This window comes from Lipotes vexillifer, unplaced genomic scaffold (assembly GCF_000442215.2).
Source record: "Lipotes vexillifer unplaced genomic scaffold, Lipotes_vexillifer_v1.1 scaffold2129, whole genome shotgun sequence".
Lineage (NCBI taxonomy): Eukaryota > Metazoa > Chordata > Mammalia > Artiodactyla > Lipotidae > Lipotes > Lipotes vexillifer.
In genome coordinates this window covers 71,123-87,342 of record NW_006774629.1, presented here as the reverse complement: position 1 = coordinate 87,342, position 16,220 = coordinate 71,123, and the positions used below count along the sequence as shown (strand labels likewise).

Here is a 16,220-nt window from a genome sequence, read left to right as displayed (position 1 = left end):
GGGGGGGGGGGATAGCGCATGCGCAGGTGCTGTGCACCGCTCCAGAAGGGAAGATGGGCTGAGTGGGTGGTGGCGAAGCTATACTTGTCCATCTCCGAGCCCCGTGCCGCCCTCCTTCCTCTCCCTGGGTCCGGTCTTCCCACACTCAGGACTATAGGACAGCCCCGTATTGGAATCTGAGTGTGAATCCTTCCGTTTAGCTAGCAACCCCTGTAATAAAGAAAAAGAATGAGTGAGTAACAAGCATATTGAATCTGTTCACTTGCTTAGAATGGGTGCAGCCTGTACATCGCCATCCAATACTTGGTTCCAGAGCAGGCGACTCTTCTTCCCCACCTGGGAGTGGCAGAAATAAAAGGGGAACTTGTCCCCTGCCGATCCCCTTCTCTGGACTCTTTGGGTTCCCTCCTAACGAGCCCCTTCGCCAGTCTGAGGGCCTGAGCCACCTTTGGGCTACCTGTGCCGACGGATCAGGGTCTCCCCCATTGTGTCCCATATCCCCGCCAATGCGACAGTCTCACATGGTGCAGGTGGCCTAGGGTGGAGGGCACAAGTACTAAGCACGACAGTTACTGCTGACTGACACCTTTTATACCAGACATGATACACTAGGATAAAGCGAGTATTCGTATTCCCACTTGATTGCGGAGGAAACTGAGGCCGGAAGATGAAGAAGACTCGACCCAGGTCCCACAGCCGCCAGCCGCCCCTTCAGTGGGTGCGTGGTCAAGACTTACCACAGACAGGGCCTCTAAAGCCTCGCACCCGGAATGGGCACCCCTGCCCCCGCGGGCCCCCCACTTCTGGGTGTCGCCCAGTCACACTGGCGGGGGTTTCACTGGCACTGCCGCCCCGCCCGGGCTGACTCATCTCCCTCACACCCTTTATTCTGTTCCGAGTCTTTCCTAACTCGACCCGGGCGGGCGCGGAGGGGATTTGGGGGCCGGCAGAGTTGTTGGAGAAACCTAGTCTAAGTCCTTGGCTGGAGAGCTGGGGGGCCCTGAGAGGGCCAGCCCCTGTGTTCGCCTCTGACCAGGAGTGGGGCGGAGGTGTTCCGCGCCGCCTGGAGGAAGGATGATGCGGAGCCCGGAGGGAGAAGAACGCTTCCACCCGCATTGCCGGAGCCTCCCTCCTCCCGGCTCCCGCCCACTGAGGGCGGCGGCTGTCACTGCTCGCTCCGGCGCCAGCTGGCTCCGGGTTCTCCTGGTTCTTCATGCGTACTTGCTCGCTTTCCTGCCTTCCCACCGGCTGCACATCCCTTTCCCTTCCTTCCCCACTTCCTCCCTTGCTCCCGTCCTCTTTGCCTTCCTCGACCTCCATATTGCCAGAATACTGTTGTCTCCCTCCCACTCCTCCCCTCCAAACAAACAAACAACAACAACAACAAAAAACCCAACTGGTCATTGTAATGGCTTCACTAAGCCTGCAGATGACTCCCAGCTTTTTAGCTCGCCTGCTGGGTGGATATGTAAACCATGAGGTAATTCTTCCAAGTCTGTGAAGGGAAGGTAGCTACAAGTGGAACTGATGCTGTGTACTGATCACAACACATCGATTCCACCAAATGATGCAGGTTTATTGGGATGTCACACATATGCATTCATTCACTCAGCAAACTGCCGTCTGTTCGGCGCCAGGCCCTGTATGGCAAATGAAGGCTAAAGAGATAAGAATACATCCCTGATCTCTCAGGAGGGTAAGTATCGTATTGGTTCAGAGGTGGGCATAGAGAGCCATGGGAGCCTGAAGAGGAATATCTCACCATCCTGGAGGTTATCTGTGGGGTAGGGGTGCCATATTTAGCAACTAAAAATAGAGGATTCCCACTCAGATATGAATTTCAGATAAATAACAAATAATTTTAATTATTAACAAATAATATTAGTATACGTATGTCCCAAATATTGCATGGGAGATACTTATGCTAAAAATTATTTGTTGTTTATGTGAAATTCAAATTTCATTACTGAGCATCTTGTATCTCATCTGGCAGCACTACTGTGGGGGGTATCAAGTCACTCGTCATTGCTGGAAAGTACAGTGTTATACAGGCTGAAGTCAGACAGTCGGAATGCAGCAACTTATGGAGAGCCCTAAAAGTGGGGGAGAACCACTCAAAGGGTTTAAAGCAAGGAGGGGGTAACAATAAAATTTTAGTTTTAGGAAGAGGTTCCTTCTGGCTTCTTGGAGGATCCTTTTAAGAGGGACAACAGTGGGATCTCACTAGTTATAATAGTACAGGCAAGAGATTTTGGATAGTGATAGTAGGAAGATGGGAGAGAGGAAGCGCCAGATTTAAGACATATGTAGGAGTTAGATCAACAGGATTTGGCAATTGATTAGATGGAGTGAAGAGGGCATCATTCCCAGCGTCCAGCTTTGGAGTCTGGAAAGATGGTATTGCTACCAACTGAGATAGAACAGATGTTGGAGGCAAGGACTGAATTTAGTTTAGGACATGTGTTGGAGGTGCCTAAGGGACATCTAGTGTAGGGGGCCAGCAAATGATTGGCTATCTTATTCTGAAATTCGGTGGAGAAGGTAAGCCTGGAGATTAGGAAGTCTTCAGCAGAGAGGCAATATTGAAACCAGGAGATGGATGAGCTCCCCAGAAAAGGAACTCAGGCAGAAGGCCAAGAAGAAGCAGGAGGAACCAGGAAAGTGAGGTGTCATGGAAGCCAAGGGGTGGTTTCTAGGAGGGGGAAGTGATCAACCACGTCAGATGCAGCCAGAAAGTCCTGATTACACAAAGGCTGAACAATGACCGTTGATTTGGGCAAAGGTAAAGTCATCATGACCTTAGGCTGGCATCAAACAGGCTCATTTAGACATCAGTCCCATTTATTCAAATGATAAACACTCAGCTAGCATGCGTCCTCAGCATGCTCTCAGATAAACATCACAGTCATTCTCACATCCCACACACTCCTTCAGAATTTAAACCATTCATTTGAATTGTGCCCCAACTCACTCGGAAATTACAGGCACACCTTCAGATGCTCTCCATACTCATCAGCTGGGGGCCTTTATATTTGCCAATGTCACCTCAGAGTCGGAGCTAGTGCAGCTCTGCCTTTGCAGGGATAACTGCAGGCACCCACAAGGGTTAAATGGGTTATCCTGTGGTTTTTATCTCCCAGGAGTGAAGACCACCGTTGTTCTTCGCTCACCTCCTGGTAGAGCTAATACCCCCTGGGTAATGCTGGATGTTGCTGGTTCTGGTGTCCCTGACATGACTCTTTGCTCACCTCTGGCCCTCATGCACCCTAACTGATGAGTGTGTGCAAAAGTTGAGTTTGCTCTGTTTCCATTTTTTTTTTTTGTTTGGCGGTGCCAAGTGGTGCAGCACGTGGGATCTTAGCTCCCCAACCAGGGATCGAACCCATGCCCCTGCAGTGGAAGCGTGGAGTCTTAACCACTGGACCACCAGGGAAGTCCTGTTCCCTATTTTCTAATTATCTTCAGACAGAGGCGCGAACAATAAGAGAGGGGATGCTCAATGGCACAAATCCCCAAGGAAGTGGGAGGGGTTGGAATCCAGAGTCCAGTGGGAAGGGCAAGCCTCAGACAGGACCTCTCTTCTCTGAGACCCAAGGAAAGGAGAGTGTGGGTAGAGACAAGGTTGGAGGTGAAAAGAGAGGAAGTGTTCACCCAATAGCCTCTGTTTGCTTTAAATGCAGTAGTTCTTAACCCAGGCTCCACAGCCCTTTCAGAGTCTGTAGAGAGAATTCAAGGAGCCCATGAACTTGGAGGTGGGAGTGGGAATTGCATCTTTATTTTCACTATCACCAACAGATATATAGCATGTCCTTCTCGGGCATGTGGGTAACAAACTACAGTAGTATTAGCAGTACCTGTGGCTTTGTCACCAATAGAAATCAGATTTTCATAGCATATCATGGCTGTTGCAGATCTCTCAAAATTACATCACTATTTGAAATCATGGTAGTCACTAGACCTGTTGATAGAGTTTGGTATTTAATGTATTAATAAAGAAGCACTTATATAACTACATTACAGATATCTTTCTTATTTTGGTAATAGTATTTCTTTTGGAATCTTTATTTATCTCATGCATGCATTATTCTGGGAAGGGGTTCCTTAGACTTCACCAGATTGCCAGAAGTGTTCTTAGCATAAAAAAGGCTAAGAGACACTGCTCTGAAGAGTAACAGTAGCTAACATTTACATAGCTCTTCCTAAAGGCCCAGTACTGTTTTAAGTACCTTTTTCTTTTCCTTATGTAGTTGTTAACTCATTTATTCCTAACAACCCTACAAGGGAGGTGCTTTGATTACACTCATTTTATGGAAGAGGATAATGAGGCACAACAGTAAGTAGCTTGCCCAAGGTCATCCAGCTAGTAAATGATGAAGCTGAGATTCAAACCCAGACCTCTGGTTTCAGAGCCTTTGTTGAAAAGTCAAGGAGGTGAATTGGTAGAATGCCAAGGGGTAAATGGGTTTAGGGCACTGGTGAGAATGGTAAAGAGAGAGGAGGAATGAGAGAGGGTCTACACTGTCCAGAAGAAAAGTAGGAAGAGGCTGCTGGGCTGGAGAAAATAGAAAGGCCCACAGATCAACAGGGTTCAAGGAGATAAAAGAAGTGGTGGAGAGGAGGAGACCTGAGGTGACTGGGAGAACATGGTCAGAGTGAGAGACAGTGGTGTATAGATGTGGGGGAGTCATTCCAGGGCGTGACAAGGTTAATAATGTGGTTTAGAGAGAGGTGGTTAAAGTAGAGAGGAGGTGAAGGTCCCTGGAGCTGAGCAGATGAAAGAATCATGAAGTTGGGCCAGCAAATTCTTCCAAGATTGGCTGATAGACTGATTGATTCATTCCTTCATTCGTATTGAGTGTCTAGTACACGCTAGGCAGTGTTCTTGGCATTAGATAGCCAAGAGGTAAACCAGCAGGACAAGACCCTGCTGCCATGGGGTTTACCTTCCAGCACAGGGAGAACAACACAAATACACACACAGACGAGGCCAGGTTAGACAAGACTCAAAAGCCTTTGAGGCACAATTCCACAATGCCAAAAGTTCTGAAAAGTATAGGTTGTTTTTTTATACTTTGGAGCCCAAACTCGTTAGGTGACAAAACCTGATCTGAAGTAGCATGAGGTTATTTGTAGTCTTGATTCACCCAGTGTGAATTTTCATACTTTTGACTCTAGAAATTAATGTTCATTTATAAGTGATGCTCCAGACCTTTCTAAGTAGTTATGTAATATAGAGTGTATGTGGTATATAGAGTTATGTAATATAGGGTACATGTCTTCCTTTCTAAAATTGAAAAAATTCTGAATTCCAAAGCATATTTGGCCCCAAGTTTGGAAAAAAGATGATGGGCCTTTAAGTGCTATGCAGAGAATTCAAACATGCAATGTGTTGATTCAAAAACTGGCCCCTGAACAGGGAGGGCAAGAAGAAACTGAAGAAAGAGGCAGACCACTCCGCATTGGTAGGTGGCAGATTTAATGAGCAAGGGAACTTCCAAGGTTTGTTTTGGGTGGCCGAAAGGCGAGTAGATCTCCACACCCACCTGCCAGAATCTTAAGAGTTTATATAGAGGCATTAAGGGGGTTCAGTCAAGTATTCAGTCCAGATGGTCTCAACACCTTACTCTTTCAAGGCTGCGTCCTTAAAACAGCTCCACCTGTGGGAATGGTGGATATATTCCAAGGACAGAGGAGGGGGTAAGGAGACTCCCAATGCCTGGGTCCAGCTCTGTGGTCAACCAGAGGTCACGTCCTCTTGATGACATCTTCCAAGCCAATGGGATAGTAACTAGGTGGCTTACAGCTTGAGAGTTCCGGGAGGGGAGGTGACATTTAAGTTTAGTTCTGAATGACCAAACAACAACAACAGCAACAAATACAGTCATGCAAAGACGGGGGGAGAGCATTCCAAACAGAGGGAATAGCTAATTCAAAGGTAACACATGGGGGAGGGATAAATTGGGAGATTGGGATTAACATATACACACTACTATATATAAAATAGATAACTAATAAGAACCTACTGTATAGCACAGGGAACTCTACTCAATACACTGTAATGGCCGATATGAGAAAAGAATCTAAAAAAACAGTGGATATATGTATATGTATAACTGATTCACTTTGCTGTACACCTGAAATTAATGCAACATTGTAAATCAACTATACTCCAATAAAAATTAAAAAACAAAACAAAGAAGAACACAAAGAGGACACTGTGGTTGGAGCATACTGGGCTCAGTGAAGAGTGCTATAGACTGCTGGGGGGCTTCATGTTGTCAGAAAGATTGTGAATCTGGTATTAAATCCTTTGATGAATATGGTGTAGTGACCATGAGTGTGGCGGTGGTCAACATTTAGGAGGCCCAGAGGGAAGTCTTCCTGGATGGGAAAACACAAAGGGAGATACTTCAGATAGATTAAACATACAACCAAATGAGGCTGAAAATGTAGACTAAGGTTATGGTCTAAAGACCTTGGTTTGGGGAGAAGTATACTTCCATAGAAAGAAATCAGATTAGGTAGATTAGGTGGGCTCAGGATTCTAATTGGGATACTGGTTAAAAGATGTTCTAGGATGTTTTGGGTCTTAAATGACAGTCTCTCGTTGAGGTCCGATCTGAAATGTTTCCAATCTGACCTGGGCTTTGGGGTTTAAAATAGGTTAGACAAAGAAGACAGTAGCAGAGGCTGACCTGATGAAAGATGTTTTTGGCTTCTCTGTTTATGCCTCTTTGGGTTTGTGCTTCTCAGCAGCTGTCTCAGAATGTCTGTCTCCTAGCTTCTCTCTTAATGGCTCCCCACATCCATATCTCTGAGAATCTGTCGGTCATCTCTGTTCCTCTCAATCTCTTCCTCGACATGTTTCTCTGTACATGGCTCTCAGAATCTCCATCTTTGGATATCCATGTCTGAGTTCTAGAATCTGGTTCTTTGTCCCTTCCTTCGTGTGTCTGTACTGTAATTATCTCTTTTTCCAATTGAACTTTTTCCAACTTCCCTCTCGTAAGGCATGAACCTTTTATTATTCCCCTGGCTATCCCCAGTGCTCCGCACAGAGCCTGGCATATAGGAGTCTCTCAGATATAAACATATGAATGTTGAATGGAAGCTTTTTTCGAGAAGTAAGGTACACACGCTCAATCTCCTGTCCCCCTCCGCCCAGCGGAGCTGGCCGTCTGCCCAAAGGCCGGAGGTTGTGGTGGTGCGATGCTGCTACTCGTTGTTTTCTCCCCCGGGTGAAATAACTCTCGGCCGGCACCTTCCCCTGGCCTGCTCTCGGGTCTTGGACGCTAGCCGCCGGCACTCGCAGTTTGTCCTTAGCCGCGGACAGCCAGCCTCGCCGGCCCCGCCCCGCGGCTCTGCCTCGGCCAACCAGCGAGCGCCCGGCAGTCCTGCTTGTAGAGAGGCCAGCGCAAGATGGCTGCTTCCTGTCGGAGCGTGAAGGTAACCGGGTCTTCGTCCCTGCTTCTTGCCCCGCTGCACCTGCTGGGACGGCACGGCCGTAGAACTAGGCGGGAGAGATCGGTGCTGGCAGAAAGGGTTACTCTTATCGAGGCCTGCTATTGCGGCGGTTGGCCTCGGGAGGTAAAGGTCAACTCTCAGGGGCACGTGCATGCGGGGTGTCTGGATGGGCTTCTGGGGGGATGAGACACCCAGAGGTCCCATCGTTAAAGTGAGGAGGCACATCTGGGTCAAACCGCAGGGATGACCAGGAGCCTCCCTCGCAGAAGCCTGGAAAATGGGCAGATGCAAGGGTGGGGGTGGTCTGTACAGTATAGTTGTTGACAGTGCCCCTCTTCACAGGGTCTGGTCGCCGTAGTAACCGGTGGAGCCTCGGGCCTCGGCTTGGCCACGGCGGAGCGACTGGTGGGGCAGGGGGCCACTGCTGTACTTCTCGACCTGCCCAACTCGGATGGGGAGACCCAGGCCAAGAAGTTAGGGAACAACTGCGCCTTTGCCCCAGCGGACGTAAGTGGGATTACCTCACCTCTCCCATGGGGTCCCTTTTCATAAGGGTACCGTCTATGTGGGCATTGGACCCATCTCCTTTTTCCTTTTGGCCTGAGCCATTTTCAAAACGCCTGCGGTAAGGAATTTCTAAAGCTGGGTTTCACAACGGAGGGGTTGGGAATTGGCCATATCAGAATCTCCTCAAGGAAGTATGTATAGTTTGAAAATGCATATTGTGCCCTGTAATTTTATATTTACAAAGTCAAAAAACTTTTCATGAAACAAACTACAGGAAGTAAAGCTTGACGAAATTATCTTAGCAGGTACGGGTACAAAAAAGCTAGTTTATCTTCATATCAATAATTCTCAAAACTTCTCTGATCCACAGCAGTTGAGAATCTCCAGGGGTATGTGAATTTATCAGAAGAGGGTATGGATTTCAAAAATGTTTTGAAACACTGCTCTGTATTACTTAACATTTTCACCTTTGTCCCACTTTCAAGTTTTCTTTCTCCTGGCCTCTCCCTTGCTTACACAATTCTCTTGTCACTCAAAGAGTGAACCTGCCTTGCCCTCCCCTCCTCAAGATTTAGTGGTATGTGTGTGATGGGAGATGAATACCTTCTCCACTTCTCCCTTTGAAGGTGACCTCAGAGAAGGACGTGCAAGCAGCCCTGATTCTAGCAAAAGAAAAGTTTGGCCGTGTGGATGTGGCAGTCAACTGTGCAGGCATTGCAGTGGCCAGCAAGACATACAACTTAAAGAAGAGCCAGGCCCATACCTTGGAGGACTTTCAGCGAGTTCTCAATGTAAGGCCTTAGAGGTTCTCCAGGGGTAGTAGTAAGAAGTATCTGGCTGTGGGTGTCCCCAAAGCTTTTAGGGGACAAAAGACTGCTTCTGCTTTAGGTCCTACACCATGTCTCTACTGGTCCTCCAGGTGAATCTCATAGGCACCTTCAATGTGATCCGTCTGGTGGCTGGTGAGATGGGCCAGAATGAACCAGACCAGGGAGGCCAACGTGGGGTCATTATCAACACAGCCAGTGTAGCTGCCTTTGAGGGCCAGGTGTGTGAGTAGGGGCAAGGTTTGTGCCTTGGTGACTTGTTGGGGCCCCTTCCCCCTGTGACCTCCACTCCTTCTCCAGGTTGGACAAGCTGCATACTCTGCTTCCAAGGGGGGCATAGTGGGCATGACACTGCCCATTGCTCGGGATCTGGCTCCCATGGGCATCCGGGTGATGACCATTGCTCCAGGTAGACATATCCCCTTCCTGCCACACCTGGGATTGGATGGGATCCGTGGGCAATTGAGAGGGGAAGGTATTTACCACCTAAACAGCAGCAGCCTTCTATCTCTGGGCATAGGGAAGCACCACAAGTAGGGTTAAGGTGAGGAGGGACCAGGTAAATATGAAAGCAAGGGTGGGTCTCTGACTCTGGTTGTCTTGTCTAGGCCTATTTGGCACTCCGCTGTTGACCACCCTCCCAGATAAAGTGCGCAACTTCCTGGCCAGCCAGGTGCCCTTCCCCAGCCGACTGGGTGACTCTGCTGAGTATGCTCATCTGGTACAGGCCATCATCGAGAACCCATTCCTCAATGGAGAGGTCATCCGGCTGGATGGGGCCATCCGCATGCAGCCTTGAAGGGGGAAGGCCGAGAAAACAGGCTCCTCTGTCCCTCCTCTTCCTGGAGTACTCTACTCCAGCTTGGGAGGAAGCCCAGTAGCCATTTTGTAACCTCTGCCCACCAGTCACCCTTTGTGTCTAATAAAGTCTATTTCTCACAGGGGAGCGAGCAGCACTGTGCTGGGGGAACTGGCATGGGGAAGAAAGGTGAATGGGTGAAGACTCTGACAGGGTTGCATGCTCAGAGCCCAGGGGTGGGGCAGGAAAGCCAGTACCTCACACCCTTTGTGTCCTATTACAACACGTGGCCTTGATTTTAGTGAATAACTTTATTACCTAGGGTCAAAGGTGGGGGTGCTGGCTCAGCTCTCCCACTGGGAAATGGATCATCTTCCTCTCTTGACTCAGCCTCTGTGAGCTTGATTGATGGAGGAGGGAGAGATGACCATCCAGAGCTCAGCGGCTGCTGGTGTTGAATTGCAAGTGATATTGGGCTGTAGGTTGATTGGTGTAGATTATCGAATTCAGATAGAAATCCAGAGGCCTCAGGTGATGGGCTTTCCCTCTCTCCCTGGCCCTTGCCATCCGTCTCCACCCTCCCTTGGCATTCATCCCTGCTGCCACCCCCTAGAACTCACTGGTCTTTTTGCTCCTTTGCCAGATGCTGGTTGAAGGAGCCTAGTACCCTCCGAAATTCAGCACACAGCTCCCTCTCCTGCTCTTCTAGCTCTATTGCTGCCTGGGCCAAGCACGTGGGCTGGCTTTCCCATTTGGTATCCAGTGCTTGTTCGGTCTGGCGCTGTGCCTCCTTTTCATGGTGTTGCACCTCCTGTACTTTCCTGATGGCAGCTCTCTGCTCTAGAGTCCCGCCCTTCCAGCAATAGGGCAGGACCCTGTGGGGAGCCGTAGGGTTTTGGGCGACCTGGGGGTTCTCAGTCAGTAGGTCACTCGTGATCTGGTTTTGGATCTCCACGAGGTTGTCCTGTTGGTGCTGATGCTCACAGCGCTGCTGCTTATCCATCTTAGCTACCTGGTGGGGCCCCCGAATGTGAGCATTTGGATGCCCAACCTCAGGGAACTCTCAGTCACAGGGGAGGGGGTGGCATGACCCTACTCTCCTCCATCTCAGGGAGAGAAGGAACAGATACTGCATGGCCTTTGAGTGACTTAAGGTGGGGGAAGGGGTGGAATGTGCAGGGAACTCCCCTGCCCTCTGGAAGCCCTTAGACTAAGAGGCTGGGGAAGGGAGGGCAGTGTTCTGTTCTCAGGTCATCCTGAGTCTGGAGGTGGGGAAGGGGACCTTCTGCCCTAAGAGGGCCCTTGGGTGAAGGGGGAAATCCTCAGGTAGATGAGAGGGCTGGTGTTGATTTGAGAAGGGTTGTGAGGGGAAAGATGTGGCTGAGGTTCCCCAGGACTTTGTTCAGGGGACTGGGGAGAGCCGGGTGCACTGGATGGCTCTGGCCATACGTACCTGGGTCTTGTTGGCGTTGGCCATGGCAGACATTATGGCCTTGTGGCAGCAGTCCTCCAGCTTGGCCAGCTGGGTGGCCTGCAAGTCCACGGCTAGGCGCAGCTGTTCACTGAGCATATCTACACAGAGAAATATGGTCAGGGCACTGTACTGGCTTGCTGCATTCCTGGTTCACTCATTCAGCCATTTGTTCAGCAAGCTTTGTGGATGTATGTGTATGTATGTTTCGGAAGGGGGTAATGTCCTCATTGGAGGGATGTGTGGAAGGAGCTACTCTTTGGGGCCAGGGATAACCAAAGTGACAGCAACAAGAATTTCTCAGGTGCCTCACTGAAAGATGCCTCCAATGGACCTGAGTCTCAATGCAGCTCTGTTGCTTCTGGGCTGTGTGACCTTGGGGAAATCATTTCATCTCTGAGCCTCAGTCTAAGGGCCATGTGTTGGGTTCTGAGGATACCAACGAATTAGATCCTGTCCTCAGAGAGTTCCTTGTCTAATGGAGGAGATGGATCAAATGTAGATCATCATACCATAATGTGGTAAGGGCAATGACAGAGATGTGTGTAGGGCATTAAGAGAGCTTTGGGTGAGAGGAAGGCTTCCAGGAGGAGGTGATCCTTGAAATACATGTTGCATATAGTCAGAAAGGGCAAAGGGCATTCCAGGCTGCAAGCACAGCATGAGCAAATGTATTGAAACTTTGCTTCAATCCAGCCACACCAGTCTCCTTGCTGTTTCTAGAACATGCCAGACGTTCCTGCCTCAGGGATTTGCAATAAACGTTGCTCTTGTCTCATGCTCTTTTGCCTCCCTCAGGTCTTTGCTCAAATGTTACCGCCTCAGTGAGGCCTTCTGTCTCTCCTACCTAAAATTGCCACCTGCCTGCCCCCGACATTTATCCTCCTTCTCTGATTTATTTTTCTCCCTAGCATTTGTCACCATCCAATATACCCTACATTTTACTTAATTATTTTTGTCTATTGCCTGTCTCTCTCCTCACTAGAAGGTAACCCTTGTGAAAGCAGGGATTTTTGTCTGTTTTATCCACTACCATGCCCTAGCACCTGCATCAGAGGCTGGCACATAGTGGGTGCTCAGTAAATAATTATCAAATGAATGAAGGAAGCCAAGAAACAGCATGGTCTGTATCTTAAATTACAAATAGTCTGCTCTTCCTAGAGCATAAAATGCAAGTGACTAGGGAGCTCTACAGGGGCCAGACTAAGGACTAAAAACTTGACCCTGAAGGTGGTGGGGAACATGGAAGGATTTTAAGTAAGGGGGTGACACAGATCTGCATTTTAGAAAGCTCCTTTTGGTGGCCAGTATAGAGGACAGTCAGGCTGGTGGGAGACAGTTGATGTAGGGAAGCCATCTTGGAGGCTAAGGCAGTAAGCCAGTTGGGAGGGCTCAAACCAGGCCAGTGATGGAAAGGATGGAGGGGAAATATATGGAGGTTACATCAGCAGTACTTGATGGATTGGATGAGGGAGTAAGGGAGAAGAAAGACTTGGATGCTTTCCAGAGTCCTGGCTGGGATGACTCCATGCGTCGTGTGGCCACCACTGGAACTAGAGGATACAGAATTCAGAGCAGGTTAGGGAGCACTGATGAATTGTTTAGGAAGCTGAGTTGGAGGTGGTCCGCAGGCACCTGGATATCTGATTCTGCAGGTAAAGAGTCCTCAGCACAGAGGTGGCGACATTTTAGCTGAAACCAGAATGAGGACTGAGGGTGCCTGAGGCAAGTATGCAGGGTAAGGAAGGAGTGCACCAGGGACAGAGTCTCAAGAAGGAAGAAGTAGAAGGAAGAGGAATCCATAAAGGGCAGACAGAGGAGGAATGATCGGAGAGCTACAAGCAGAATGTGCTGTCACAGAAGCCAAGGAAGAGAGAGGTTCAAGAAGGAAGATGTGATCATAGTGAAGTGTAGCAAGAAAGTCCCAATCAAGGAGAAAAGACTGAACAGAGCCTCTTCTACCTGATAACACAAAGGGCATTGATGATTTTAGTAAGAGTAGTGTCAGTGAAGTTGTGTGGGGAGAAATGAGATCTCAGGGGTTGAGGTGTGACTGGAAAGTTTGGAAGGAAAGAGCAAGTGGAGGCAGATTTTTCAGAAAGTATGGTTGTAAAGGAAAACAGCTAGCTCACAGCATCTAGAGGAATCAGAGTGGAGGGAGACTTTTGGTTTTTTCCTAAGAAGGGTTAGACACAAGCATGCTTACAGCCTTCACAGAAGGGGCCAGTGGAAGGGCAAGTGTTGAGAACCCAGCGGGGAGTACCTAAGGGAGCACAGCCTGTGTGGGAGGCAGGGGGAATGGGGTCCAGAGCATAGGTTGAGGGGTTGGCTCTGGAGAGGCACAGGGACACAGATTTCAGAGACTGGAGGGCGGGGGAAGGGAGGATAGGGGTGCCTTGTTTCATTTCACTCTTCGTAGCAACCCAGAGGGAAAGATCAGCCCCATTTTTCAGATGAGGTCCAGAGGTGAAGTAAAATGCCCAAGGTTACACAGCCAGCAAGTAGTAAGTTGGGATTTGAATCCGGATCTCTCGAGGAATCAGCCCATGCTCCTTCCATGACATTACACAGACTCTCTCCCAGCATTCTGCTGTCCCTGTTGCCTTGCTCTACCTTCTCGTACACCTGCCTGCTGCCGTTGGGCAGCTGGCCCCTGGTTCCACTGCAACTGTTCTGACAAAAATCACCAAATACTCCTAATTTCCAAATCTCATTTTCCAAATCTCATTTTCAAGTCTCATTCTTTTCCTATCTGAACTTCTCTGGGGCATTTGACGTTATTGATGACTCCCTCTCTGAAACTTCTCCCTTGGCCTCTGAGTTCCCAGTTTCTCATGGTGACTGACAGCAAGTGTGGCATAGCGGTGAAGAGTGCAGGCTCTGGAGCCAGCCTGCCTGAGTTCACTTCCCGCATTTCCCGCCTCCATCACCCACTAGCTGTATGATTTTGGGCAAATTATTTAACATCTCTGTTCTTCAGTTTCCTCCACCGAAGATAGGGATACTACTAGTACTTGCCTCATAGGGTTGTTGTGAGGATAAAATGAGTTAATACATGGCAGAAAGCTTGACACAGTGTCTGGTACACAGTAAGTGCTCAGCAAAGGTTAGCTCTTCCTTTTGCTACCTGCTCTGCCTAGAATGACCTTTTCTCATTCCCACTCTCTGCCTTGCCGAAATTGTACCCAACTTTCCAAAACTGGTTCCTGACAGCAGGCCTGTGCCAACCCCCTACCCTGCCTCCTTTCCTTTGTGAGAACTGACCACTCCCATATTGATGTTTCCTCCATGTCCTATATATACTTCTATCACAGTACCGCTCATAGTACCTAACGCAGCGTTAAAGTATAGATATGTGCTGGTAAATGACTTGTGCATGTATCTTTTCCTCTTACTCTACACTGATTTTCTGGAAGGCATGGTTCCGTGGGTTCCTGGAGGGTAGGGTGCCTTTCTTGTTTACTTTGGTCAATTGTTCATTCAACAATGATTTATTGAGCTCCTGACACTGTGGCAGACAATGTACTAGGCAACTGGGATATAGGGGTGGAAATGAGATATGTGGTTCATCTTCAGTGAGCTGACATTTTGGGGAGAAGACAGACATTCCACAAATACTTTCAGATACTTAGTTACCTCTGTGATAAGCGGTATAACAGAACAGGGTGCTATAACAGGGGTGGTTTTAAAGGTGAGCAGTGTGAGTAGATAAGAGATGGTCCTTGCCTGTGAAAGGCTTACTCTAATGGAAAAGGCGGACATAGCCACAGATGTCATAGTAATATTGATAGTAGCTACTGGTTATTGAGCACTGACGCTTGTGCTTTACTTACAGTATCTCATTTCATTCTCATATGAGCTCTTTGTGGTATGGATTCATTTCCTCATTTTAAAGATAAGGAAACTGAAGCACAGAGAGGAAAACTCATTTGCCCAAACCAGCTAGTAAGCAGCAGAGCCATTAGGTTTGTCTTCACTCTGCTGCCTCCAGGTAATGGAGTGCCAGGCTGATTGGGGATCAGTGGCTATACTGTTAGTTGATGAAGGAAGTCAGGGAGGTTGGGGCCTGCTCAGTCTAACCTTTCAGCATCAGCCCCTATGGGTAACTGGACCTCCCCACACAGTTCTGGTCTTCTGGGTGCTGTATCCAGCTCAGGATGACTCCCCACTAGGCCTCAGGTCACAGCCTGGAGGGCCCCGCTGCTTACCTGCACAGTTCTCCTCAACTCTGGCTTGCTGTTGCTCTTGCAGTGGCTTCTCCAGGCTGTGCATGAACTCTTCCTGCTGCATTCTCAGGCATATGGCCCTGTCCAAATCTTCCCCAGAGAAGCACTGCAGGCTGGCTGGGCCCCAGTGGGGATCACTGTCACCAAGATGAGCTGGAAACTCCCTCCAGAGTCGGTCTGAATCCCAAAAGTCAAGTTCACGCCTTTTCTTGAGCTGCTGCTTCTGCTTCCGAAACTCTTGCATTTTCTTGGCCAGCTGACCTGTCCATTCTGCCTGTTCCTTCTCTAGTATCTGAGCCACCACATCATATTGCACCTGGTTGGTACCTGGGGGTGGTGGGTAGGGGCATGGAGAAGGCCCCACGGGAGGGACAGAGCCCACTCAGCACAGCCACTGTTCCCAAAGGTCAATCTGGTTTGTCTTACCACACCCCAGGCCTCAGGCCCCACTCCGAAGCAGAACTGCCCTGCCTTATCCCACTTGGCCCTTGCTTTTCCTCTTTGGCTGGCCCCTGGCCTTGGGCTTTTACCATAAGCTGCCACCTTGCTCTGCTTTTTTGCCTTCCGAAGCTTTTTCTCTTCCACCTGGCTGTTCAGGGCTTCAGCATCCACCTGATCCCAAAGAAATGAGTTAAATCAAGGTACGGGCCCAGCACTGGGCCTCGAATGCTCTAACATAGACTGCTTAGAATTTACCTGCTTCAAAATCCTCCTATAGGATCCCCAGTACCTACTGGATAATGTTCTACCATCTCAGTATGGTTTGTAAGTTCCTCAGTGGTCTAGCCTCTTCCTCTGTCTCCAGCCTCATCTCACCCTCTTCCTCTCCCACCCTCAGAAGCTCTGCTTACAGTTCCCTGCACATCTTAGGCTGTTTCATACTGATAGCCTTTGCTCCAGCATCTCCCTCCACTTGGAACACTCTT

The 16,220-nt window shown here is 49.0% G+C and overlaps 2 protein-coding genes across 3 annotated transcripts in view; one reads left to right on the top strand and one right to left on the bottom strand.

Moving 5' to 3' along the window:
* The first annotated feature begins 7,406 nt into the window (after positions 1-7,406).
* HSD17B10 (hydroxysteroid 17-beta dehydrogenase 10) lies at positions 7,407-9,739 on the top strand. Of its 2 annotated transcripts, none has more exons than XM_007449396.1 (6): positions 7,407-7,446; positions 7,807-7,971; positions 8,598-8,762; positions 8,891-9,019; positions 9,099-9,180; positions 9,407-9,739. In XM_007449396.1, exons 1-6 carry the CDS (start codon positions 7,420-7,422, stop codon positions 9,595-9,597), a joined length of 759 nt encoding a protein of 252 aa, XP_007449458.1. In that variant the 5' UTR covers positions 7,407-7,419; the 3' UTR covers positions 9,598-9,739. The 2 variants fall into 2 exon arrangements, with proteins under 2 accessions (XP_007449458.1, XP_007449457.1); XM_007449395.1 differs by having other exon boundaries at positions 9,099-9,207.
* A 296-nt stretch (positions 9,740-10,035) lies between these two features.
* The window catches only part of RIBC1 (RIB43A domain with coiled-coils 1), a 7,611-nt gene continuing 1,426 nt past the window's right edge, over positions 10,036-16,220 (bottom strand). The window contains exons 2-6 of the mRNA XM_007449394.1: positions 15,825-15,906; positions 15,277-15,621; positions 11,051-11,169; positions 10,218-10,609; positions 10,036-10,123 (exon numbers count right to left, since the gene is read on the bottom strand). Coding sequence (XP_007449456.1) covers positions 10,036-10,123; positions 10,218-10,609; positions 11,051-11,169; positions 15,277-15,621; positions 15,825-15,906 — 1,026 coding nt within the window. The remainder of the gene's footprint in view (positions 10,124-10,217; positions 10,610-11,050; positions 11,170-15,276; positions 15,622-15,824; positions 15,907-16,220) is intronic.

Coding starts and splice junctions, on each gene's coding strand:
- HSD17B10 (XM_007449395.1), top strand. CDS start 7,420: ATGGCTGCTTCCTGTCGGAGCGTGAAG. Junction 8,763..8,890: donor ACTTTCAGCGAGTTCTCAAT/GTAAGGCCTTAG, acceptor CTGGTCCTCCAG/GTGAATCTCATAGGCACCTT. Junction 9,020..9,098: donor TAGCTGCCTTTGAGGGCCAG/GTGTGTGAGTAG, acceptor CTCCTTCTCCAG/GTTGGACAAGCTGCATACTC.